The sequence below is a fragment of the Filobasidium floriforme genome (assembly GCF_021052385.1).
Source record: "Filobasidium floriforme strain CBS 6241 chromosome Unknown HD553scaffold_28, whole genome shotgun sequence".
Classification (NCBI taxonomy): Eukaryota; Fungi; Basidiomycota; class Tremellomycetes; order Filobasidiales; family Filobasidiaceae; genus Filobasidium; species Filobasidium floriforme.
The window spans coordinates 72,857-95,958 of record NW_025763649.1 but is presented as its reverse complement, the minus strand read 5'-3'; the positions used below and the strand labels follow the sequence as shown (position 1 = coordinate 95,958).

The window sequence follows — 23,102 nt, the reverse complement described above, 5'->3', positions numbered from 1 at the left end:
TAGGGTTGAGCAGGTCAAGCATGGCAGCGCCTTCGGGGGATATGGTCGGGTTCCCGAAGAGTCCGGTGGCACAAAGCGAACAAATCCATTCGTCACAGAATGACCTTGACCAGGACAAGCTCTCTGTCGCCATGACGCCCGCTATCGGCACCTCGCCCTCTTCCAGACGCAGCAGCGTTACATTCAACGAGCCTCCAATCCTCCGCCCTACCATGTCTCGTCAGAATTCGGACTCACCCGAGATCTTCAAGACGCCCCAGACGACCGGAATGACCACGCCCTCGAGGGTGACCTCGACTTCGAGCTCGATCTCCGACAGGAGCCGGAAGAACAGTCAAGGCAAAGAGAGAGACCTGCCCAGGACCGAGACAAAGACCAGTTTCGAGCTGGGTGATGGATCCGATGGTGACGAGGCGAGAGGGAGGTCGAAGAGCGTAAAACGGGTCGGGTTGTTCCGGCGGAAAAAGAAGGACAAGGAAGACAAGCGCGACTTGTCCGCTGGGGAACCTGCTCTGAGCGAGCATGGTAGACAGCCGAGTTTCACCAAGGATGACGGGCCGGGAAGAAGATCTGCGGGGAACAAGCGAATGAGCTTGTTTGACATGGGGAGCAAGATCAAGGATCTCATGTCGACACGAAGAAAAGATACCGCGCCAATTTCTGAGCCAGAGGATATTGGATCCGGGGATATCTCGACGGGACCGGAAGCTACCGAGACGGAGATGACACCCGAACGTGCCGAGCTAGAAAGCAAAATCGCACATGTCATCCGCAGAGCGCGGACTTCGGACAGCCAGACCGGGGAGAGGGAACAGATGCAGACGCCCATACAGAACCAGAACCAAATCAAGACGCAGACCCCGGGCTCGAAACCGAGTCGACAAGATTCGGAGCCCTCGTCGACCTCGAGCCCGATCCAAAAGACCCCTACGAGGGGTATATTGAAGATTACTAACGATGCTATTGATCCTTCTTTTGCTTATGATGCCTCCCAATCCGTTTATTCCCCTTCCCGGCCTGGTTCCGTCTTCTTCGCTTCGCCTGCCGCGTCCGTCTTCGTCTCTCCGAATAATTCTCCAACTGGTTTAATGCTGCCTCTACCCATTTTGGACGACGGTGATAACGACATGGTGACCGTACCGGAACCGTCTTCTTCGACACTGACGCGGTCGTCCGACACCCCTGGTGGTGACGAAACTGAACATACGTTGGGTTCGCCTTTCACCCCGCGACCGACCGGCACTGCGACTGGAAACGGCGATGATGACCACGATGGGGATTCCAACTCGACTCGCACGGTCACGCCAACGTCTTCCAAACCCGCTGGTTTCGGTGGACTGGCAATGACGTCCATCTCCGCGACCGGGCCTACCGACGCTAAAAACCTCATTCCTACCTCTACTTCTGGCGAATCGACATCGTCCGGCGGGACCGTCGTTTCCCCGACTTCCGACAAACAGGCTAATGACCTGATCATGGGAGCTCTGAACCGCAAGAGCGGTGGCGGTGGTCATCTCATGCACAAGTCGCCCAGCGCAACTTCTCTTGGGTCGACCAAGACTACCGGAGCTCTCGCGGCCCTGGGTATGAAAGCGATGGGTCCCGGACTTGGAGGCTTCAGTGCTGCAGAGCCCACTGTCGTCCGAAGCCAACCGGTCGGAGCGTCTTCGTTCGAGTTGCATAGGGCAAAGACTGTCGACTTTGACACTTCGCCCCAGAAAGATACGGGTGGACTCTTTTCTGCATTTGGTGGGACGAAGGAAAAGGAACGAGGGAGATCATCCTCGAAATCGAAACGGGACAAGTACAAGATCTTTAGTCGTCGAAGTCTTGCCGCCGGATCTGCTGGTCTTGGGGGACCTCGATCGAGGGAGACCTCCCCGGTCGGGGCCTTGTCTGAACACGCCGAATCGGATGGGGAGAGCGTTACCAGTAGTTCGCGAGGCTATCGGCCTAAATCGACCGCGTTCTCGGCCAAGCGACGTGTCGGTGACAATGCCGAAGACAGCGATGAAGACGACGCGTCGGACGAGGACACCGATGGCGAGACTGAAACGGATCTGGATTACGACGAATCGTCCTTGAGTCACGAGATTGTTGGCGAGGACGGATGGGTGGAAGATGTGTTCGACGAAGAGACGGAGAAAAATACCGAAGCAAACGCCATCTACTTTGAGGGAGATGCCGCTGGGTTGGGTGGAACTGGGGTCCTCGAAGACGCTAACGGTGAAGCGGTCGAAGTCGAAGTTGATGTTCTGGGCGAGGGTGAGTGCAAGCTCATCACCCGTAGATGTGATAAGAAGCTTGATCGACTTTTCGTTCCCAGGGCCCAACGTGATTCGACCACCCGAACCCGTGTTCCAGCAATCCACCATGACACGTCGAGCGCCTTCCCCAGAGGACGAAGGCGGGAAGCGGAAAAAGGCGACCAAATTTGAGCCCGAGCCCCTCGAGACCAGCCGACCCGAGTTTGGCAGGAACCGATGTACAATCAGGATGACTCAAGGCGACCCCGATGAAGCGCTCGAGCAGACTGGGACGAAGCTGAGGTCGTATGTGGTGCTGAGTGATCTGTCGGAGGAGGCCGGATACGCTTTGCAGTGGGCGATAGGTGAGCGTGACCTTCTGCACCTCGATGTGGAAATGACACTGATCCAAGTCTTCCACAGGTACGGTCGCTCGAGATGGTGACGAATTGCTCGTTACCACTGTCATCGAGACCGATTCAAAGAGCAAGTCTTGCTCACTGTTCGGCCACTGAAAAGAAAACTTTGATCTGATCAAGGGTCCGCTTTGCAGTCGACCCTAAAAACCCCAACGAACAAGACCGAGTTGCTAAGCTCCGCGTACAGAAAGAACGACAGGGTATCGCTCTTCAGCTTGTTCGACAAGTTACCGGTCTATTGCAGAGGACCAAGTTGAACGTGACCGTCACTTGCCAAGCGATCCATTCCAAGAACGCTAGACACATGCTTTTGGGTGAGATCGAACGCTGTTCGTAGCTATGGTCTTTTTGCTGCTAAAAGGTTTGTCCATCAGACTTGATCGACTACCTGGAACCGACTATGGTGATTGTTGGATCGCGAGGTCTTGGTAAACTACAGGGGTATGTGGCAGGAGGATCCCCTTTCGTCTGCGCTCGAGAAGCGTTGCTAATGACATATGCGTTCTGCTCAAAGTATCCTCTTGGGATCGACCTCGCACTACCTCGTGCAAAAGAGCAGCGTGCCAGTCATGGTCAGTCAAGCTTGTCCAGTACAGTGGCATATCGTCGAACGCTAAAGTTGTTGATTCATCTCGATGCAGGTCGCCCGTCGCCGACTCAAGAAACCCTTGCGAAAGACCGACCCGGCTCTTTTGCGTCACGCTCCTCGTGTCTCGCTCGCAGGTGCCTCTATCGAAAAGAGTGCCTCGACGAAACAAGAGGACGAGATCCTTGACGCTGAACAGCTCGAAAGGGAGGGTGAGATGGCGGACCAAGACAAGAAGGAGTCGACGGGCGCATTCAGTACCGCCTCGTAGACCTGCTCGTCATACCGAATCTCATCTCGAGATGATTGTAACGTTGTGTGCTGTTCCATTGATGTAGCCTACCTGGTGAATTGTATTGCATGTTTAGCTTTATACACTGGTCAATCTAAGCGCTACATGTGACTGCGCAACATTCAGCAAGAAAACTCTTGCGTCTGATGTGTTGTAGAGCGGAGTAGCGAGTTGCAAGGTTGTCACATCGGTATCAAACGAACGAGGCAGAATTTTACGCAGTGAGGGAACGTCGGTCAGAGACCAACGCTTGGTTCACAGTAGAGTTGCATGAGCTATATCCTATTGCGGTGAACTTTGGCCTTCGTGTGGAGTTGCGTTTGACTCCACTTCGCTATGGGCTTCGACAAGTATCCTCGAGCAGATCTGGTATCTATGGTCACAGAGCCATGATATGTGGTGGCGAGACTGATTAAGGGCTGGACAACGTCTCCTGGATGAGCGGTAATTGGCCTGCCGCTCAAGCTCTTGTCGCCAGACCCTCCAGAGCCGCTGTTGGTGAACCATCCAGGGCTGAAGCGAAGGCTCGAGTCACCGAAGTTAAGGAATCCGTATGATGCCAAGCCGGTCCACTTTCTAACCGCCAATATCGCTCAGAAACCGACTCGTACCAACGTCATCGTCGTGTTGTCTTTTCGAGCTTTTCAACGTGAATGATATTTTATTGGATCCATCCCGAACCTCTTTACGCGAAACCCTTGTATTCGAAAAGGTCCGGTATGCGAAAAACAATTACAACCCGCGACTGCTCTGCCTCTAGTGTCCACCGGCCTGCTGGGCGAGGATGTGGTGGCCCTAGAGATCGCAAAAGAAACGATGAGCTTCTTGACTCTTGGTACGGAATCCTCGAAGCTCGAGAGGCTAGGGAAGAGAAGGAACAAGGGGGGGAGGGGGTTCTAGCAATAGTAGACGCGCAACTCACCTCTTTCGAGTTGTTCCACTCGTACTTGGTCTTGGCCCACGAGTAGACCGAGTAACCTGCGATTCGCAAAGAGACGATCAAGGTCGAGGCCCATCCGTCAAGAGAAAACGCAAGGTCGATTGAGGCCGAGGTAGATATCCGTCAAGGGTATTGGATTGAGTTATAGTTCCAGGTTCATGTTGATTCGAGAGCGAGGTTTCGAACATCCCCCACAGCATAGCACAATCGGACATAAAAAGCAAACCATCGACATCAGCCTTCGAATTGAATCCCCAGCGCCGCGACCCTCGAAATCCAGACCCAGCACTGACCGACACTAGCGGGCAACAAGACATAAGGCGCCTGCCTCATGAACCTGCTGAATCCGTTGAATATGTATCCGTGGAAGACACCCTTCATGGCTCGCTGACGCGAGGGGGAAACGGCTGGAAGATCAGAACGAGGTGGATTTGGAGGTTCAAGGTGATGCGAGATATGATTGAGGGGTAGGTTGTGGGTAGATTATTGTTGCACAATCGATGCGTTGTTACGACCATGAAATCCAGCCGACACGATGTTTCCAGGATCACATGGTATGTTGTAAATGACCGTGATCAGTCCTACACCTTGCGATTGAACGCTCAGAACCTGTGAAGCGGCTTACCGTAGGTGATGACACCCTTCTGCTTGGGTCCACCCATGTTACCCCACCATCCGATCTATTTATCCGCAATCCGATGTCCGGCATCAAGGTCGAGTTGAATAAATCAGAAAATAGGAACGGATGTTCGTCAGTCTGGGAGTCCTTGGCTTCGGTATTTCATGGGACGAAGAACTGACGTAGGCCTTGCCTGGTAACAAGAGTAACAGCGGCAAACGGTCAGTCCCTATTCCCCGGTGGAAGGCTCTACCCTATAATGCAACCCTGCGACATACCGGTAGGCATCAAACTCTCGACCTGGGCAGTGGGACGCATCTTGATCTGCTCTTGTGGTAATGGGCGGTAGCGGTCTGTGGTATATTAGATGGGCGGATCGGGGGTATGTCAAGCTTTGAACGATGTCGAAGGTCGGGGTACTTTGCTCGAGTTGTGGTTGGGTAAACGGGAGAGATGAGACGAGGGGGAAGGGTAGTTGCACCGCGGATATCACAGCACCACGACGAAATGCCCGGCTTACCTAATAATCATTATTATTAGTCGACTAGAGCATGGACCCTCAGTAAACCGCAACTCTGGAATCTTGGACGAGGAAGTGACAATTACGACTTCATGGTAACTTCATATCGACATGTCAAAGGTGTTCGCAGTCGCATGTCTCTGCGAGCTACAGCGGCCCTAAGGGAACAGATAGATCCCTCAGTCGATCTAGCAAAGTATGAGTCACCTGCGATCTAGCCGACTGACGCGGTCGTGCACGCAGTGCTGCTCGACATGCGGCACTCGGCCCTTGCTGAGCAGAGAGACGGTGGTAAGCCGTCGCACCGCATGACAACGTGGTTTAGTTCTTGAGAGCTCATGTCAATGATTTGATTACATAGCCCAGATTCAACATCGAAGATGTGCGGAACCGCTCGGCGCGGTGGAACGATCGTCACAATCACAGGCGAACAGCAGCGAAACAGACGTCGACTCGTCATTTTACGACATCCGCCTCGTCCTTCTCGGCATTCTCCTCGTTCTTCGAACGCAACAAACCAGCAACATTGGATAGCAACAAGACCGTCACCCCAGTCCTTACGGCTACTGCTGTACCTACCACAGCCTCGAGTTCAGCCTCGGGCTCATCTGCCACGAACACCATCCTCTTGAACGATTTCGAGCGTGCCCTGTCTACCAACAACCTTCCTCTCCTCCGAACAACGTACAAAAGACTCCTCCTCCTGCCCGCGACGAATACGAATTCATCGTCCGACACACCTCCGGATCTGGTAGTACCTATTCCGCTACTCGAAAAAGGCCTCCACCTCCTCTCCACCTCCAACAACCAGAAGGATCTACAAGAGGCCCTCCGTTTGACGTTTACCAACCCTCATGTCACTCCTCGTCAGCTTGGACTCGTAGGAACGCTTGCCTGGGTTAAAAGCGCGTATCATCTGCACCAACATATCAACTTCAAGAGGACGTTCTTCACTTTGAAAGACAAGAAGGAAATCTACCCGGACTTGTTGACCCTGCCAGGGGAGGTGGTATCACTCGTACTCCGGGGATTGTTACGAGGAGGAAAGACACGGTATTCGGATAAAGAGAGGGAATGGGTCGTGCGCACCGTCTTGGAGACGCTGGCCAAGTATGAAGGATCGGGACCGGAAGAACGGCTGGCGGTTTTCAGGGGTGTGATAGGAGATTTTCCCCGAGCAGGGGATAATAAAAGGTTTTACGACGTGGCGCAAGGTGCCGGGCTGGATACAGATGAAGAGCTCATAGTGGGAGTTTTGAATTCCGTTCATCTTGGCGCTTCGGTCGGCGAGCAGGATGGGATGTACGACGAATTACGGCGGAATTTGGAAACCAGAAAGAAGGAGGGTACACTAGGTGTGAAAGGATGGAATTGGCATATTCGGGAACGGATACGAGTGGGCCAGGTTGAGGGTCCTTCCGGGAATGCGGCCATCGAGGAGACTGTCAAAGATATGAGGCAAGCGGGGATCTCTCCGAATCAGGAAACCTTTGAGCTGCTTCTCTTCTCCAAGCTCGACCATGACGCAGAGACTTCGACTACCTCGATTCAAAGCTTGCCGGACGGGTATATCGACAAGGTCTGGGAGACGACGGCGCTCCTAGGCTTGGATCCGGAGGATCAAACTTGGGAACGAGCGTTTGAAAAGGTGGTACGAACGGTAGATCGCGCGGAGGAGCTGGGAGAGGAAGAACGGAGGGAACTTGTCTATACGGCGTACGAAAACGCTGTCAGGGCAGGTGCGAGGGTGTCGATTCCCTTGGCGAGACAGGTCGTAGACCGATTGGAGGATTCAAGCAGAGCGAGGACGCCGGACTATACGCGGATCAACAATGTTCGGTCGGATCTAGGAGCGGCGATGGACGAGTCGGACGAGATCTTGCGGGGTGGGCAGATGACGATAGTCGATCGGGATGAAGCATTGCAGTCGATCTATGCGGTCTGTCTGGAAGGTGCGGTCGTTGGGAACAACGCTGTACCGGATGCTATCTCCTTGCTGGACGAGATGCGTCGGCGGCACGTCGTTCTTGGTCAAACGACCGCTATGAGATTGACATTCGACCTAATGGATCGGGCTCAAACGCACCACGATGCCTTTCGAGCGTATTCCTACGTTCGCGCTCTGGACCCGATGATGATGGACGAACAAGATTATCTCGATATCATCCTCCATTTCATCCGGCTCGTCTTGCCCAAAAGTCCGTCGCCACTGCCTAAGCTCACTTTCGAGTTTCTGCGAGACATGCGGGACGCTGCGATCCCTCCTCAGGCCCGGGTATACACGATGATGGTCAACGAGTATACGCGGTACCTGCGTCGAAGGAGAAAGGAGCGAGCGAGCGGGTCGGGCGAGTCGACGGGATTGGACGAGAAGATCGCGGGGAATACGATCCAGACGATTCAAAAGATCCATTCGATCGTCAAGTTGGACAGTTTCCTCGACGTCGACCTGCCCCTCTTGATCGCGCTCATGGACGCTTACAATCAGCTCCAGCTCTGGCCAGAGACGTTCGAACTCTGGAACGAGATTGTCGCTCGACACCGGATGGAGAGGGAATCTTCGGCCGACGGGAGGCAGACGAGCTTGCAACGCGTAGCTTATCGTCCGGCGCTCAGCGTTATTCTCGATGCTTGTGGGTATTCGGGGAACCTATCTCGGGCGAGAAAGATCTGGGAGTGGGCCCATGGGCGGGACATGATCCGGTGCAGCTATGGCAACTGGAAATCATGGATCGAGTGTCTGTGTCGATGCGGCAGACTGACCGAAGCGTGCGACGTCGTCAGGGGTCCCTTCAAGAGAAGCTGGTCGGACGGCATGTTGGGCCCGGACGAGAGGACGACCTTGCTTTCCCGTGTAGATCAGGACGAGTTACCAGTGCTCGAGATGCTCGTCAAGTTTAGCTGGAGGAGCAAGTCGGAGTGGATCGAGGTGAGGAGGATGATCGAGAGCGAGTTTCCCGAGCAGTGGGAGGTGCTCAAGCGCAAGGGCAAAGTCAAGGGGAGAGAGCTCGCGTCGCAGCAGAGCGGGGCGTAGAGTGTGATGTCCTTGTTATGAATGTAGATGTCCGTCCCGCTAGATGCAACATCACATCAAACACCGGGTCTTCTATTGTTATCCATGCTCGTCCTCGATAGTACGAGAGTAGTGCTACAGTACTACAGTAGCAAATTGAACCCATATCTCGACAAGACTCGGCACGTCCATCGGCATCAGGTATGACATCATTTTGGAGAAGCAGTCGAGATCGTCGCTAGCGCCGACCTATGCGCGGTAGAAGCCTCCGGTCCCTCGTCGGTCTCCTGCCATATTCCCTCACGTGAGGGCTAGAGAGCGGGTAAAGACCTGTCGTCATCGCCGCCCCTGTCTCTGTCCGGTGATTGTCACGCGAGGACGACGTAAGCAGCTCCAGATCGAGCCAAGAGGCGCGAGAGAGAGAGGGACGGCTCGATCCGCCTCTTGGTTGTGTTTCGGTTCGTCGTCGTCGTCGGTCATCGCGAGCGAGGTCAATTTCTATTTTCTATCCAACCAGCTGACATCCTCGATCGTCATCAGCCACACTACTCACTCCTCTCCCCCTCGCGGTATCAACCCTGAGTCGTCTACGTCAGCTCTCCGAAAAAACTGCCTAGGCCGCTGCTAGCTACCAGCTGCTGGGGCACACGTATATAGATCACAGCCGTCGATCTGGTCGGGTCAGGAGAACCTGGACGATCCCACTTGCCACCACCAACTAGTCTGATCAATCTCGCTACACTCGACCACACTTCTCACCCAAACCAAGTCGATAGCAAACACATCCTTGCAAGATGGTCAACCGAGCACTCGAGGTCAACCCTCCCAATGCGGACATCGTAGGTGGTCCCGATCCATCTGGAATAATCGAAGTCGGTCGGTTTGACTGACGATCTGGTCTAATCTTTGCTGCCTACAGAACATCAACTACAAGGCGTCCAACTTTTTGTGGGCGATCTTTGCCGCCATGCTGTTCACCGACATCCTCATGATGGCTTGGTGCTTCACCCTCCCCAAGGGTAGGAGGACCTTCCATTACTTGAGCATCATCATCTTGACCACGGCGTCCATCGTGAGTGTTCGCGGTGCGAATTCTCCTGCAGAACGGACCGGGCTGATCTTTTTCCGCCTTTCTGGCCCCGACTTGACCATTTCCAGGCATACTTCTCCATGGCGTCCGATCTCGGTGCCACTCCCGTCTATGTCGAGTTCTACGACGTTGGCTACACCCGACAGATCTGGTATGTCAGGTACATCGACTGGGTCATCACCACCCCCTGCCTCTTGCTCGAGCTCGTCCTCGCCACCGGACTCCCCCTGTCGGACATCATCGCCTTGATCTTCTTCGACGAGGTCATGATCATCACCGGTCTTGTCGGAGGTCTGGTCGTCAGCTCGTACAAGTGGGGCTACTTTGCCTTTGGATGCGCCGCCTTGGTCTACATCTGGTTCATCCTCTTGTGGCCGGCCATGCGATCGGTTACCTTGCTCGGACCTGGTACGTCATTTACGCAGCGCCCATGCTCTAGTCGAAGATCCGTTGCTCATCACCTTGTCACTCCCTGTCCTCTCTTTCTCCGCTCTCAGACTTCAAGCGAGCCTACGTTACCTCGGCTGTCATCCTCTCGGTCGTCTGGACTGGTTACCCCATCGCCTGGGGTCTTGCCGACGGTGGCAACTACATCACCCCTACCTCCGAGATGGTCTTTTACGGAGTGCTCGACTTTGTCGCCAAGCCCGTCTTCACCTTGTTCCACGTCTACATGTTGTCCAAGGTCGACTACACCAAGATGCAGCTCCAGTCGTGAGTATCGTCAGGGCGCATGTGTAGTCACACGGGCAGATCACTGATCGGGATTATCTTTCGTTGCTTGTATTTTGCAGTGGTAAATTCTCCGAGGGTGCTTCGCTCATCTCGCACCCTGCCCAGCACGCCGAGTTGGACTCCATGAGGAAGAACGCCAGGGCCGACTCGACCGCCGTCGGTGTCGCCGAGCCCCGACACAGCACCGCTACCGCTGTCGGCCGTGAGGTCTAAGCGACGAGCAACATATAGCGCAGTGGAAGGAAGGCTAGAGGAGCAGACGGAATCGTTGATTGATTCGCCAAACTGGAAGGAGAATTTAGATGCTTCAAGTGCAAATGTCAAATTGACGGGGTCACTGCAGCAGACTTGCGATTTTTTAGATTGATAATCATGTAGCCAGTACACATACGCAAACATCCAATATTATAATTCACCATATTTGCTGTCGCGATTGCATCGTTGTTCACTGAACGAGTCATATTCTCACGATCGATCTTGTTTTCGCAGTGCGAATACATTCCCACTTTCTATACCCTTGAGCGTTTTCATGGACGCGCTATACTTAACGGTTGAGCTCTTCTTTGGCTCACCAGAATGTTGGGGTACCACAGCAGTTTGGGCTTGCTATACTGGGCCGTAGGATCACGACCGGGCCGAATTCGTTGTTAGGGATTCTGCGCGATAATCATCGACATCGAAGAGGGACCAGCATTCGGTATGAGAGGGTATCTTTCGAGCCGCAAAGTTCGTTCTGGAAAGTTTCCGCCTCGCAGCAGATCGAGCTTGACAGAGCGGGTCATTAGACACCTTACGACGTTCTTGAAGTGACGAAAGTCTTTGGGGACAATACGTAGGATTCGAGTGTGTGTGCTAGTGCGTCCCAACGCTTCACAAGGCGTTTCCTCCGCAACTCCTTTACATCTTTGCCAAACGAGGTCTGTGCGACCCGGTCATTTGACAGGGCGACAGTGTTTGCGTTTCGAGATCTGTTGCGTACGAGAGATTTGCGTGTGGCTAAGGCAGGCCAGACCTGAGGATGCTGCAGATCGGGGGAGTGACGAGGCAAAGGGCAACAGGAAGCATCACCTCGATATCGCCCTGCAGTCTAGACCCTCAAACGTTGACGAGCGCGTCTTCGACACGATGAGAGATGACAGATAGACCGCTTTGATGAAACACGGCTGCATCATTGTGTCGAGAGTCTGTTCGTACATATCGACCCTAGCCGCTCCGGTCCCCTCGGTGCTGGCTTGCTTTGATGACAAGGCTCTTGATCAAGTTCCCAATGTCGAAGATCACCAAGATGGGCCACTATGAGGTCACGGAGAAGGTTCTGGCTCCCCTGTTTGTGTGGGAACCCTACCTACCCGCTCTCGGTTACCGAAACGAAGGAGGATCTATTTGTGGTCGAGTTCGTATGATACAAAATTCTCAATTTCAGGACGATAGGTTTGTACATCGATCGGAATGCGGGTACGATTGGTGAACCTCCTTCTAGTTTCAGGCTTCCCGTCCAGCCTGATGAATCGGAACACTTGCCCCTACTGGAACATATACGTTAGAGCAGACAAGTTTGGACGTATGAGCCGGTCTCTCGAGCTCACCGCCAAGATAGCGACATGTATAGCGATCTAGCGGACGTCGACATGAAACGCGTTTGGATGCGTGAAATCAAGGTTTATCGTGCCAAAAAGAAGCGCACGATTATCACGGGGGTGGCGTTCGTGTTTCGTCATCTTCTTCGCTGCGCTTCGTTCAATTACCCCGCGCGGATGTTTCCCGAGGGTAGCTGGGGTGAATTCGGGAACGTTCTTGGAAGCAACACATCAGGTGGAAGTCGATAGTCATGGCAGCTACCGGCATGCTAGTCTTTATGCTGTAAATGCGAGTGTAGCCTAGCAAGATCGAGGGATTACTCGCATGTACCTGTGTCTTCGAGAGGTTGCTCGCCCATTGTATGGCCACATCTTTCTCGAGAATGCTCGAATATGCTAGCAAGTTCGATGCCGTCAGCCTCGCTCTCGCGCGGAAAATCGCCCCAACCGCTCCCTAGGGCGGATGCTCCTTTATAAGAATCACACACACCACACCATCCCTCGACAAGAACCTTTCGATGTCCCGTTTGAAGTCTCTCAAGTAAAGTCTCTCATACAGACCAAACAAATAAAAAGACAACTCAACCAGGCAACGAAAGTAGATCGTTACAAGCCTCTTTACAACAAACCCCTTTTACCACAAACCTACCAAACGAAAACTCAGTCAAAATGGTCGCTGCCGTCGGAATCGATCTCGGAACCACCTACTCTTGTGTTGCCGTCTTCAGGCAAGACAGGTGAGTCGGCTTGGCTTTTGCTAATACACTGCTGAGGGGCGCTTGCTGACTTGTTGCTCCTCGATATGAACTTCAGGGTGGAAATCATTGCCAACGACCAGGGTAACCGAACCACCCCTTCTTACGTCGCTTTCAACGATACTGAGCGACTCATCGGTGATGCCGCCAAGAACCAGGTGAATTACTTCTCCTGACACTTGAGCTTGGCCGCGACATCCTTGCTAACTTTCCTGACTCGCATTCGCCAGGTCGCCATGAACCCCTACAACACCGTCTTCGACGCCAAGCGATTGATTGGCCGAAAGTTCGCCGACGAGGAGGTCCAGGCCGACATGAAGCACTGGCCTTACAAGATCATCGACAAGGCCGGCAAGCCCGTCATCCAGGTCGAGTACAAGGGAGAGGAGAAGCAGTTCGTGAGTCGCCTCGGACTTGTTTTATATTCCCTACCGAGCGTCTCGCTAACCCTTGACCTCTCGTCCATCGCCTGTAGACCCCCGAGGAAATCTCTTCCATGGTTCTCGTCAAGATGAAGGAGACCGCCGAGGCCTACCTTGGAGGTGACGTCAAGGACGCCGTCGTCACCGTCCCTGCCTACTTCAACGACTCGCAGAGGCAGGCCACCAAGGACGCCGGTGCCATCGCCGGATTGAACGTCCTCCGAATCATCAACGAGCCTACCGCCGCCGCTATCGCTTACGGTTTGGACAAGAAGAGCGAGGGCGAGAAGAACGTCTTGATCTTCGACTTGGGTGGTGGTACTTTCGACGTTTCGTTGTTGACCATCGAGGAGGGTATCTTCGAGGTGAGTCGCGGGGACTTGGGTCGAGATGTCGCGCGATTGGAATCGCGTTGCTGATGTACTCGCTCTTGGACATCGCAGGTCAAGGCTACTGCCGGAGACACCCACTTGGGTGGTGAGGACTTTGACAACCGTCTCGTCAACCACTTTGTCCAGGAGTTCAAGAGGAAGAACAAGAAGGGTGAGTCGATGTCGATGGTATTGACGGCTCGATGTCCGTAACTAAAGCGTTTGTGATCTCTGCCAGACTTGTCCCCCAACGCCCGAGCCGTTCGACGACTCCGAACCGCATGTGAGCGAGCCAAGCGAACCCTCTCTTCCGCCGCCCAGACTTCGATCGAGATCGACTCCTTGTTCGACGGAATCGACTTCTACACCTCGATCACCCGTGCCCGATTCGAGGAGCTCTGCCAGGACCTCTTCCGATCCACCATGGACCCCGTCGAGAAGGTCTTGAGGGACGCCAAGATGGACAAGTCGACCGTCAACGAGATTGTCTTGGTCGGAGGTTCTACCCGTATCCCCAAGATCCAGAAGTTGGTCTCCGACTTCTTCTCTGGCCGAGAGCCCAACCGATCGGTGAGTTTGAGCATGTTCTGCGTTTAGTGTTTCATGGACGACATCGCTGACCAATCTTCATCTCATCACAGATCAACCCCGACGAGGCCGTTGCCTACGGTGCCGCCGTTCAGGCCGCCATCTTGACCGGTGACACTTCTTCCAAGACCCAGGACTTGCTCCTCTTGGACGTTGCCCCCTTGTCCATGGGTATCGAGACCGCCGGAGGTGTCATGACCCCCTTGATCAAGAGGAACACCACCGTTCCCACCAAGAAGTCCGAGACCTTCTCAACTTATGCTGACAACCAGCCCGGAGTTTTGAGTGAGTTTGCTGTTCCCTTCCAACATTACTATCAGAACTCGTGCTGATCCATTATCGACCTCGATCATGCAGTCCAAGTCTTCGAGGGAGAGCGAGCCAGGACCAAGGACTGCAACTTGCTCGGAAAGTTCGACCTTTCGGGTATCCCCCCTGCTCCTCGAGGAGTTCCTCAAATCGAGGTCACCTTCGACGTCGACGCCAACGGTATCTTGAACGTCTCGGCCCTCGAGAAGGGAACCGGAAAGACCCAAAAGGTACGTAGCATAACCGTGAATGCGTTCCGCGTACCCTTGGCTTATATCTTACGCCTTCCGACAGATCACCATCACCAACGACAAGGGCAGGCTCTCTAAAGAGGACATCGAAAGGGGCGCATTTTTCCACCGGAAGCAAATTTGCTTCCGGTTCCCCTCGGAGGCAAATTCATATGCTAACCTTATGCCTCTCATTGCAGGATGGTTGCTGACGCCGAGAAGTACGCCGCCGAGGACGAGCAGATCAAGGAGAGGACAGCTGCCAAGAACTCATTGGAGAGTTACGCCTATAGGTGAGCCGATTCACATTCCCCTGTATGTTGCGTACGTACTGACCAGGCCCGCCATCACAGCTTGAAGCAGACTCTTGAGAGCCCCGAGACCGGCGACAAGCTCAGCGACGCCGACAAGGGTCCCGTGAAGGAGAAGCTCGACGAGGTCCTCAAGTTCTTGGAGGAGTCTTCCGAGTCCGCTTCCATCGAGGAGATCAAGGAGAGGCAGACCGAGTTGGAGGGTCTCGCCAACCCCATGATGCAGAAGTTGTACGCTCAGGGAGGTGCCCCCGGCGGCATGCCCGGTGGTGCCCCTGGTGCCGGTGCCGGCGACGCCAGCGGTCCCGAGGTCGAGGAGGGTGAGTTAACTAGGTCACGTCTTGATTACTGAATCCGATAGCTGATTCTTCCTCTTGCGAAACGATAGTCGACTAAACGAGGACTTGCAATCTTTAGTTTCCTGGATAGACGCATTTCGTTGACTTTTGTAGCGAACAATATTAATGACGATTGATGTGATTACGTTTCTGTTGTCTCCTGTTTGGCTGGCCTGCTTTCAATTGCGTCGTGTCGAGCTATCATCGCGGTACGCGGTGCGCTGTTTCAAGCTGACGTCTATCGTGACCAGGTCTTATGTCGCAGATAGTTCGATGTGGCAAAATCGGGCGTCAGCTGTCCTCTATCTTGCCAGTGGCTCGCACGGTGGTCATGCGCGTACTGCAATGGCCTGTGTGTTCTTTTGCGGTTTGCAATTTAGCAAGGATCTTGATCTCCGGTCTGCGACCTCCTGGCGGGCAACACTGGCCCTTCCCATTGTTGAAAATGCAGCCTCGTCGCTGATTGCGACATCACTTTAATTGGATTATCCACCGGAGGAACCACGGACACATTGGCCGAAAGTTCATCTAATCAACACATGATGACGGGTCTGAATACACAAGGCGTTTCGAATATCGAGCTCTTATCGATATGTGTCCATTTGATATCCACGGTGCTCCCAACAAAGTTCAACCAATGATATAAGTGTCAGAGAATGCTATCATATGGCCATATTGGGTAAAAGGTAGTCGTGTCGTGACGGGCTTGTTACACCTACAGACAGTCAGATTGGGTAGAAGAGCGCCCTAAGACTCTGCTTCATTCCGCCTTGGGGAACCATTTCACAACTCTGGCGGGAACACCAGCAACAAGGCATCGACTCTCAACATCCTTGTTGACAACCGCTCCAGCAGCAACTGTGACATCATTCCCAATTGTGACACCTGGCAATATGATTGCTCCTCCACCAATCCAACAGTTGTTACCAATTGTGACTGGGTATCGATACTCGCTGTTTGCCTGATTGTCTTGCAGGCGCTCATCAGGATTGGAAGCATGGGTAAGAGTGTAGATCTTGACATCAGTTGCTAAGAGGGAACCACATCCAATAGTGACTGCTTGGGGCTGTCAGTGAGTCCCAATGCAGTCATCAAGAGAAGCAGATTCACCCTTGGCATCATCAAGAATTGTAGCATTCCGGTTGATTATGCTGCCATCCCCAATACAAATATTGTAGCCCTGTTTGCCAAATATCAGCTTGATATCGTCCTTGGGGATCACATCTCACATACGTAGTGACAACGGAAGGGCAAACGGATGTCAAAATTGCCTTGACTGTCTGAGCTGACAAACCTGGCCATCATTTCACGCATACGTTGAGGGTTGCGCTCGTCATGGATTGCTTTTAGCATGGCAGCGCGATCTTGAGTGATGCGGTGCCAATTTGCGTCATTGTCGTATATGACTTTGCCGGGTGTATGGTCTAGCTGGTCTTTCGAAGGATCGGTTGTTGACATTTTGTAATTCGCTTGGTGGTCGTCGGTCGAGTCTATCATACGATCACACTTGTTCGCAAACAGTTGCCGAGTAGGTTTATATATCAGGTCGTTCCCCGCGACATAGACAAAGGGCCATTGGCTCGTGAACTACCCTTTGTTTTGGCGACGACCCTTTGGCCGGACAGCCATTCAGAAGCTCTCGCATCCACTCACACATACAACCAGATTGCAGTGGCCCCGCATTACGACTGTTCATAGCAGATGAACCGCTAATGCAGACATCCTATAGGACATCGAAGAGATCAATATCAACCAAACCTCAAGGAAGCGGCGGAGTGGTTCCCTGTCCCAAAGCGCCTTGACTGAAGGCATCAACCTGTCGACGCGATTCGAGCGCTTCCAGTCCGGCGATCACTTCTGATACCACCTATTATCAAAGACGGTGTTTTGATTCTCGTCAGTAACGATATCCGTCTGAGCCGATGATCGATAACGATTGTCGAAACGGCGTATATGCTCCCGACGTCGAATCCGGAAGTTGCCGATTACCCTTTTCCGTTCTGTACCGGCCAGAGGTGAGTCTCAACGGTTTTCCGTTTTCATCTCGGAGCGTTGTGCCAATGGCAAATGCCAAGTCTGCCTGGCGCACGACGGTCACACCCGTTGAGCGATCGCTACGCGTATGAGACTGTGACAGCGATCGGCTGGCTGCATTCCAAGCAGCTCCTTGCGGTACTCGGTGGCGTTGGTGACTTGAGACCGGTTGATGCGCAAAGCCGTAACCTTTCCCCAGATCATGGCAGCCACCATAAGTAGGCGCGCTAAACACGACATTGTTTCGACAACGGCCGCCATGGGATCAGATACGCAATAACTCAGACACCAAAATCCTGTCGTCCCCCCTCCCCCACCCTTTTTCCCATATTCCTTACCGTGTACTTCCCCATGCGACGCCAGGACCGACCGTCTGAAACAGCACGAAGCCTGATACTCCTCCGACGTGAGACTGACTTATCGTATCACATAATCAAATCCTTCTCTAAAACTCGATCTTTCGACTGCTCCGATTGTTACGATATTCCGGTTGGGGATTTGATATTTGTTTTGCGGGGCATATAATGCTCGATGGATTGCGAGTCATCGCGGCTTCTACCTCGGGACTTCCTCTGATTCAGGTTCTTCCTCTTCCCGGATAAGTCCGCTAAGACGTCTCCATATCCCGGAGCCAGGAAACCTGGACGCTTGGCTCAGCGGGATCGATCGGCGGCTTCTTTCTGTCCATCAGGTTTCTTGAATGAAGCGTCTATAAGAGCACGCGGATCACGATTGAACGGATGGAACGGTCGACGAGCAGCTCACCGATAGAGGTGAGGGGAGTATTCATAAAGGGGTCGTCTGTTACAAGTGGGCCAAGAGCAGTGCGCGTATTCTAATTTACAGTCTAGGTCGTGAGGACTCGTAAAATATTCGTACTTTTGCATATTTCCTTCCGTTCAGCGCAGTGTTGCCAAACGAGACGCCAGCGGCGCCTCGACGACAAGAGGTGGGCAGGCCTCGACTAGTCTATGGCTACATTTAGAGTTGGTATGAGTTAAGGACTACGCAGCAAGCGTCTAATACGAAGCCTGACTCACCATCGAGTCCTTCTGCTTCTTCTTCTCGAGCGAGCGAAGCCGCTCACGCTCCCGTCTGGCCTCAGATCTCCTTGCGGCTTCTGGTCGCTCGGCCTTTTCCTTGTTCCAGGCTCGGATAGCGTGTTTCAAGCACAGTTTGCGGTACTCAATGTCCCCGAGCGGGTAGTTCGCTAAACGTGCGTTATTGATGTCCTTTTCACATTCCACAATCTCTCGCATTAGGCGTGTGTGGAGTCTTCTTTGCGCGTATATTGCTTGAAGTACGCTTGGCCTTGCTCGCTGTGGTAATAACGCCTCCTCGCTTCCAATTCGTGAGCAGGGGTCTTGAAGGCCTTATAGACCTTACGGCTTTCCGGAGTGAGGGGGTTCGTCGAAGCTATGGGCGTCGAAGCGAATGTAGGCTTGACGGAAGTTGTAGTTGTCGTCGTGATGATGTCGGTAATGTAGCGAACGAGCCTTTGCGATAATGGAAACATTTCTGACGAGCCAGCATCGAACGTGGTCAGTTCATCTTCACTATAAGCCGCGCAGCATCGATTTACCTTTGGAAAGATCAGGTAAAAAGAGGCCCGGACCTCAATCTGGGACGTCAGGTCTAGTTGACAAACCGAAAGAACCGCGGCTCGATCCGATTCGCGACTGTCGGTAGATCCTGGATTGTTGTGGGTCAGGCCGCTATCACAACGAGACGACAGCAAGAGCTTACAGGATGAGTACGAGCTGCCTCTTAAGCTGGTGAATTTGAAGACCTGTTTATATGACAAACAACAGGGTGTCTTGGTGTGCTTCTCAGTGACATCGATCTTCAGAGGTAACAACACACCTTATTGTTCGTCAACTGTGTCACGTGACGTCGCGAAAGACGCGCCACCGACCTTGAAACGCTTGAGAGCTTCCGTGACTTCGAGAGATCGTTTGAAAGGACAAGCGCGAGTCGAAAATCGAGAGACTCGACCCAGATCTCTATGCTCACTCTGTGCTTGTTACTGATGGAGGTCAGAGCTTATGCCTAGTAGCTCACAGACGGATGTGTTTGCTTTGAGCACCATCAACGGTGACCTCGTCTGAAAAAGTGGTCGCTGGTGATAGACGTCATGCCTGAGTATTACTCTCGCCGGCACGATTGGTTGCAAAAGCCGCGTGTGGGGACAAGCATCCATTCGATATTATTTTCGTTTCGGATGGGCGAGATGAATAGGCGGGATTGGGCGAAACGAAAGTCAGAGGCGGGCGCTGAATGTTCCTACCATGAGGAACGAGCGAGCGGAGACAGCCTGTGGTCGCGCGGCAAGGTGTCGGCGTTCTGTGCTCAGCTGGAATGGCAAAATCAGGGAAGAACTTGGACATCTGCTCCTCTGACAATTCCCTTCAGCCTCTGATCTCAGATATCCTTCCCACGAGGGAAGTTCCGTACAAGCGTCGATGACCAGCGGGTACAACAATGAGAATGCGTCGGCGATAGGATTGGAGCAAAGTAGCAATGGCCCACTGTGTAGATACTGGGCTCTGCAGATTACTGATTGCGTCGATCGCCCTATACTGCTCTCATAGAGATATGGTGTCGCTGAATCCTCTTCCGCACGTCGGTTGCACCGAGGTTCCGTGGTTGTCGTTGCTAACGTGTATGACATATCCTGACCCCCGAAGCAACGACAGTATCCGCGCTATGGCATTGGCGACAATATGCAGTGAACGTGAGTGCATGACGGATTCGGGCTTTCCTCATACGCTTTGGCTACCAGCGTGGTTGAACACGAAATCCAGAGCGACATGACCATTGCCGGCTTCTTGAGCAGATGTTAATTGGAAGGTAAAGGAGCCCTTTGGTGCACCTGTCGCAAAATATCCATCCATTTATCCCATCGTCAGTAGGACAGAGTTGCAGTTTCGGATCAGACTTCCTGCTTGATAACGTCTGGAGGGCGCGAGAGAGAACGTGGCTGTGGGATGGTGTTATCTTGGAAAGTGACCGCGCGGGTCTGATGGCTGGGTGCAGCAAGATATCTGGACTCAGGGCCTAGACCAATGGGGGTCAAGCGTAGCGTCTCTGGCGTTGTGAGAGGGAACGATGGGTCATGACAGGGTGTCAAGCAGCTGGCAAGGCGTTGATGGACTGATTGAACGATAATACTGCGCACTGCGGCGGCAACAAAGTGCCGGGTCCGATCGTGTTGTAAACAGGAAGAGGTCAAGCTAGCCGGACGAGTGCAAGTGTCCAATCAGTCCCGCAGAACAGGGTCGCATGTCAGTGTCATTTCTGGCAGAGGTTGTGTCAAAAACCCGGATTGAGCGAGCGGCGAGTGCGCATCCCTGATGAGTGTATCGATCGAGTGAGGCGGGGGCCAGATGTGATTTCTGGCAGAGGTCATGCCACCAAAGACTAGGATTGAACAAGCAGCCGTTGTGAGAGCATGTCGCCGATACAATGAACCTGACGATCGAATCTTATGTTTGTCCTTACAGTGTCAGCCATCGGGCGTGGACCGAGCCTCCATAGAGCGCATAACGTCTTTGGGTCACCAGACCCAGTCGCTGACGAGTCCAGGAACACTGGTACGTGTTCACTACCGCTACGAGTAGACCACCCATTATCAAGGAAGCGCGTGGAACGACGCCTTGTCAGGCGCGGCAGATCGTACAAGTCGGACATGTGGACCGCGCGGCAAATACATGTGGATCAGCATGGGGATAGATGGTTCGTAGATGGGGGAAAGAGGGATAGAGACGTATAGTGGTCATAAAACGCGGTACTGATAGGTGTCCTTCAGTACCCAGTATCGTGAATCGTAAAGAAGTGGTTGGAGAAAGTATTTGTTGTTGAGAGATGTCGTCACGTGCGATGCCCGGCGGTATCAATTCATTGTCTGGGTCGGGATGCATGGTTCAGGGCATTTCTGTAGTTCTGAACTACCCTCTGTTGCAAAGCTGCTAGCGGAACTTCTATATCGTCCGTGTTATTCTTGTTGTAGTGCTCCAGGCCGTCGTTGTCCCTTGTTTCCTCGACTCATGCCAGTTGCGTGGTGACTAATAGAAAGGCGAGCCGAAGTGAATTTACTGGAATGATCGGTATTGATTGTCCAAGAGGGCGCTGAAGCGATAGCAAAGGCCAAACGGGTAGGTGACAGTGAATTTCGGCTGATTAGGCCTGCGCCAATGCACAACGCCGAGATGCGGTGTACTTCTGCTCCACTCTTTTCTGGTATTGGAGGAGCGGGACTTCAATGGCCAGATTGTCTGTCACCTGTTCCTCTGGATCATAGACTTTTGGATGATCCAAGGTTTAATGATTGCACATACAGGCAGCGGGGACTTGTATGGGAGGAGACCAGCCTGCGCTTCCTTAGTATGGGAAGGACAATTGATTGAAGTGGTGGAACCTTTCCAGAGCAGCTCAGGCATTTGGGAAAAAGATCAGTGAACGGTGAGATGGGGCCAGACATCGAGTCTGGGAGAGGTCTTGCCGCCCAAGACCAGAGTAGGATCGGGAGGAAACCACCAGGGCCAGCCGATTCGATGTGTTTACGGCTGATAAGGTTGTCAATCGAAACCCGAAAAAACAGCAGGCACTATGCCGGAGTGGGACGGGGGCCAGACATCGAGTCTGGGAGAGGTCTTGCCGCCCAAGACCAGAGTAGGATCGGGAGGAAACCACCAGGGCCAGCCGAGACCAGAGTAGGATCGGGAGGAAACCACCAGGGCCAGCCGATTCGATGTGTTTACGTGTAAGGCCCGGGAGCGACCCCCGACGGGGATCCCCCTGGACAGGCTGACGGGACGCAGGAATGAGGCAAGGTACGGGTAGACATCTAAACGTAATAACGGATGTAGAGCTATTACAAGGGTACTAGTTCTACATCAACATAACAATACCGAAAAGTACCCCCGACGGGAGTCGCATACGGGAGTCGCGTACGACGCGTCCGACGCGTCACGTGACCGCTATAACAGGATCCCCCTCCTAGATGCGGACTCCGAACGCATCAAGCGTCGGCGTACTCTTGTCGACCGGGCTGGGGTAGATGGGGGTAGCGCTTGTGGAACGCCGCAACGACTTTGTCGTCGTGGTCAAACTCGGCGGGGCTGACCCACTCGTTTGACTCGTCTCCGTACCCTTCGAACCGTACCAGGTATTGGGTCTTCTTCCCGGACCTTCCGGATCGTAACGCCTTCGAATGTACGATCTCGGACACAACATACCCCAAGTCGCCGTTGTCGAGGACTTCGGGGGTAGGTGGCTCAACCAACTCTCTTCCTTCCAGCTCGTTGGCCCGATAGGGGATAAGCAACGACACGTGGAACACGGGGTGCACCCGGCGTAACTGCGCGGGGAGTTCCAGCCTCCTCGCCATCTTGCTTTGGCCGATGACCTCCGTGATTCGGAAGGGCCCCAGCGTCTTCATCGAGAGCTTCTGGCTGGGGCGCACCGATGTCAAGTTCTTGGTAGATAACATTACCAAGTCCCCTACGTTGTAACCCTCGTCAGGGACGGCGGTACGCTTCCGATTGGCGTACTTCGCCATGTCCTTCCGCGCCTGTTCCAGCGCCTCCTTCACCGACTTATAGATCCCGTCGAGTCGGTCTCGGTACTCCCCCGCCGACTCCACCGCCTCTTCCCTAGTGCCGGGCACTGGCAGGGAGAAGGTATGCTCCCTTCCCTCGGACGCCAT

At 53.5% G+C, this 23,102-nt stretch overlaps 6 protein-coding genes across 6 annotated transcripts; 4 read left to right on the top strand and 2 right to left on the bottom strand.

The window, feature by feature from the left end:
* Window positions 1–1,343: 1,343 nt before the first annotated feature.
* HD553DRAFT_278198 (uncharacterized protein) lies at window positions 1,344–3,522 on the top strand (the record flags this gene model as incomplete). Its single annotated transcript, XM_046178036.1, has 7 exons — window positions 1,344–2,265; window positions 2,327–2,611; window positions 2,670–2,736; window positions 2,786–2,979; window positions 3,040–3,106; window positions 3,180–3,237; window positions 3,307–3,522. 7 exons carry the CDS (start codon window positions 1,344–1,346, stop codon window positions 3,520–3,522), a joined length of 1,809 nt encoding a protein of 602 aa, XP_046032785.1.
* Window positions 3,523–4,184: 662 nt separating this feature from the next.
* HD553DRAFT_319680 (cytochrome b-c1 complex subunit 8) lies at window positions 4,185–5,469 on the bottom strand. Its single transcript, XM_046181056.1, has 6 exons — window positions 5,381–5,469; window positions 5,285–5,295; window positions 5,109–5,163; window positions 4,777–4,890; window positions 4,466–4,521; window positions 4,185–4,338 (listed from the first exon to the last, which is right to left on the bottom strand). Exons 1-6 carry the CDS (start codon window positions 5,418–5,420, stop codon window positions 4,300–4,302), a joined length of 315 nt encoding a protein of 104 aa, XP_046032784.1. The 5' UTR covers window positions 5,421–5,469; the 3' UTR covers window positions 4,185–4,299.
* Window positions 5,470–5,750: 281 nt separating this feature from the next.
* HD553DRAFT_319679 (uncharacterized protein) lies at window positions 5,751–8,836 on the top strand. The gene is made up of 2 exons (XM_046181055.1): window positions 5,751–5,913; window positions 5,984–8,836. The coding sequence occupies exons 1-2, from the start codon at window positions 5,821–5,823 to the stop codon at window positions 8,654–8,656; spliced, it is 2,766 nt and encodes a 921-aa protein (XP_046032783.1). The 5' UTR covers window positions 5,751–5,820; the 3' UTR covers window positions 8,657–8,836.
* Window positions 8,837–9,159: 323 nt separating this feature from the next.
* On the top strand, window positions 9,160–10,884 carry HD553DRAFT_319677 (uncharacterized protein). The gene is made up of 5 exons (XM_046181054.1): window positions 9,160–9,474; window positions 9,555–9,707; window positions 9,794–10,133; window positions 10,223–10,439; window positions 10,520–10,884. Exons 1-5 carry the CDS (start codon window positions 9,430–9,432, stop codon window positions 10,671–10,673), a joined length of 909 nt encoding a protein of 302 aa, XP_046032782.1. The 5' UTR covers window positions 9,160–9,429; the 3' UTR covers window positions 10,674–10,884.
* Window positions 10,885–12,549: 1,665 nt separating this feature from the next.
* On the top strand, window positions 12,550–15,517 carry HD553DRAFT_319674 (hsp71-like protein). Its single transcript, XM_046181053.1, has 12 exons — window positions 12,550–12,774; window positions 12,851–12,950; window positions 13,023–13,190; window positions 13,268–13,579; window positions 13,658–13,757; window positions 13,824–14,155; window positions 14,227–14,458; window positions 14,531–14,712; window positions 14,777–14,824; window positions 14,911–15,005; window positions 15,066–15,343; window positions 15,412–15,517. The coding sequence occupies exons 1-12, from the start codon at window positions 12,707–12,709 to the stop codon at window positions 15,417–15,419; spliced, it is 1,923 nt and encodes a 640-aa protein (XP_046032781.1). The 5' UTR covers window positions 12,550–12,706; the 3' UTR covers window positions 15,420–15,517.
* Window positions 15,518–16,121: 604 nt separating this feature from the next.
* On the bottom strand, window positions 16,122–16,541 carry HD553DRAFT_278104 (maltose O-acetyltransferase; the record flags this gene model as incomplete). Its single annotated transcript, XM_046178028.1, has 2 exons — window positions 16,122–16,417; window positions 16,472–16,541. Coding segments are annotated over 2 exons (366 nt in total), but the record flags the coding sequence as incomplete, so codon positions are not given.
* Between the last annotated feature and the right edge of the window lie 6,561 nt (window positions 16,542–23,102).

Excerpts from the sequence above, each read along its gene's own strand:
- HD553DRAFT_319674 (XM_046181053.1), top strand. The coding sequence starts at position 12,707 with ATGGTCGCTGCCGTCGGAATCGATCTCGGAACCACCTACTCTTGTGTT. Across the intron at positions 13,758-13,823 it reads CAAGAGGAAGAACAAGAAGG|ACTTGTCCCCCAACGCCCGA; the intron begins GTGAGTCGATGT and ends GATCTCTGCCAG. Across the intron at positions 14,459-14,530 it reads CAACCAGCCCGGAGTTTTGA|TCCAAGTCTTCGAGGGAGAG; the intron begins GTGAGTTTGCTG and ends TCGATCATGCAG.
- HD553DRAFT_319679 (XM_046181055.1), top strand. The coding sequence starts at position 5,821 with ATGAGTCACCTGCGATCTAGCCGACTGACGCGGTCGTGCACGCAGTGC. Across the intron at positions 5,914-5,983 it reads TGCTGAGCAGAGAGACGGTG|CCCAGATTCAACATCGAAGA; the intron begins GTAAGCCGTCGC and ends TTGATTACATAG.
- HD553DRAFT_319680 (XM_046181056.1), bottom strand. The coding sequence starts at position 5,420 with ATGCGTCCCACTGCCCAGGTCGAGAGTTTGATGCCTACCG. Across the intron at positions 4,522-4,776 it reads CTTGTTGCCCGCTAGTGTCG|GTTACTCGGTCTACTCGTGG; the intron begins GTCAGTGCTGGG and ends TGCGAATCGCAG. Across the intron at positions 4,339-4,465 it reads AGTGGAACAACTCGAAAGAG|GGCCACCACATCCTCGCCCA; the intron begins GTGAGTTGCGCG and ends TGCGATCTCTAG.
- HD553DRAFT_319677 (XM_046181054.1), top strand. The coding sequence starts at position 9,430 with ATGGTCAACCGAGCACTCGAGGTCAACCCTCCCAATGCGGACATC. Across the intron at positions 9,475-9,554 it reads ACCCTCCCAATGCGGACATC|AACATCAACTACAAGGCGTC; the intron begins GTAGGTGGTCCC and ends TGCTGCCTACAG. Across the intron at positions 10,134-10,222 it reads GGTTACCTTGCTCGGACCTG|ACTTCAAGCGAGCCTACGTT; the intron begins GTACGTCATTTA and ends CTCCGCTCTCAG.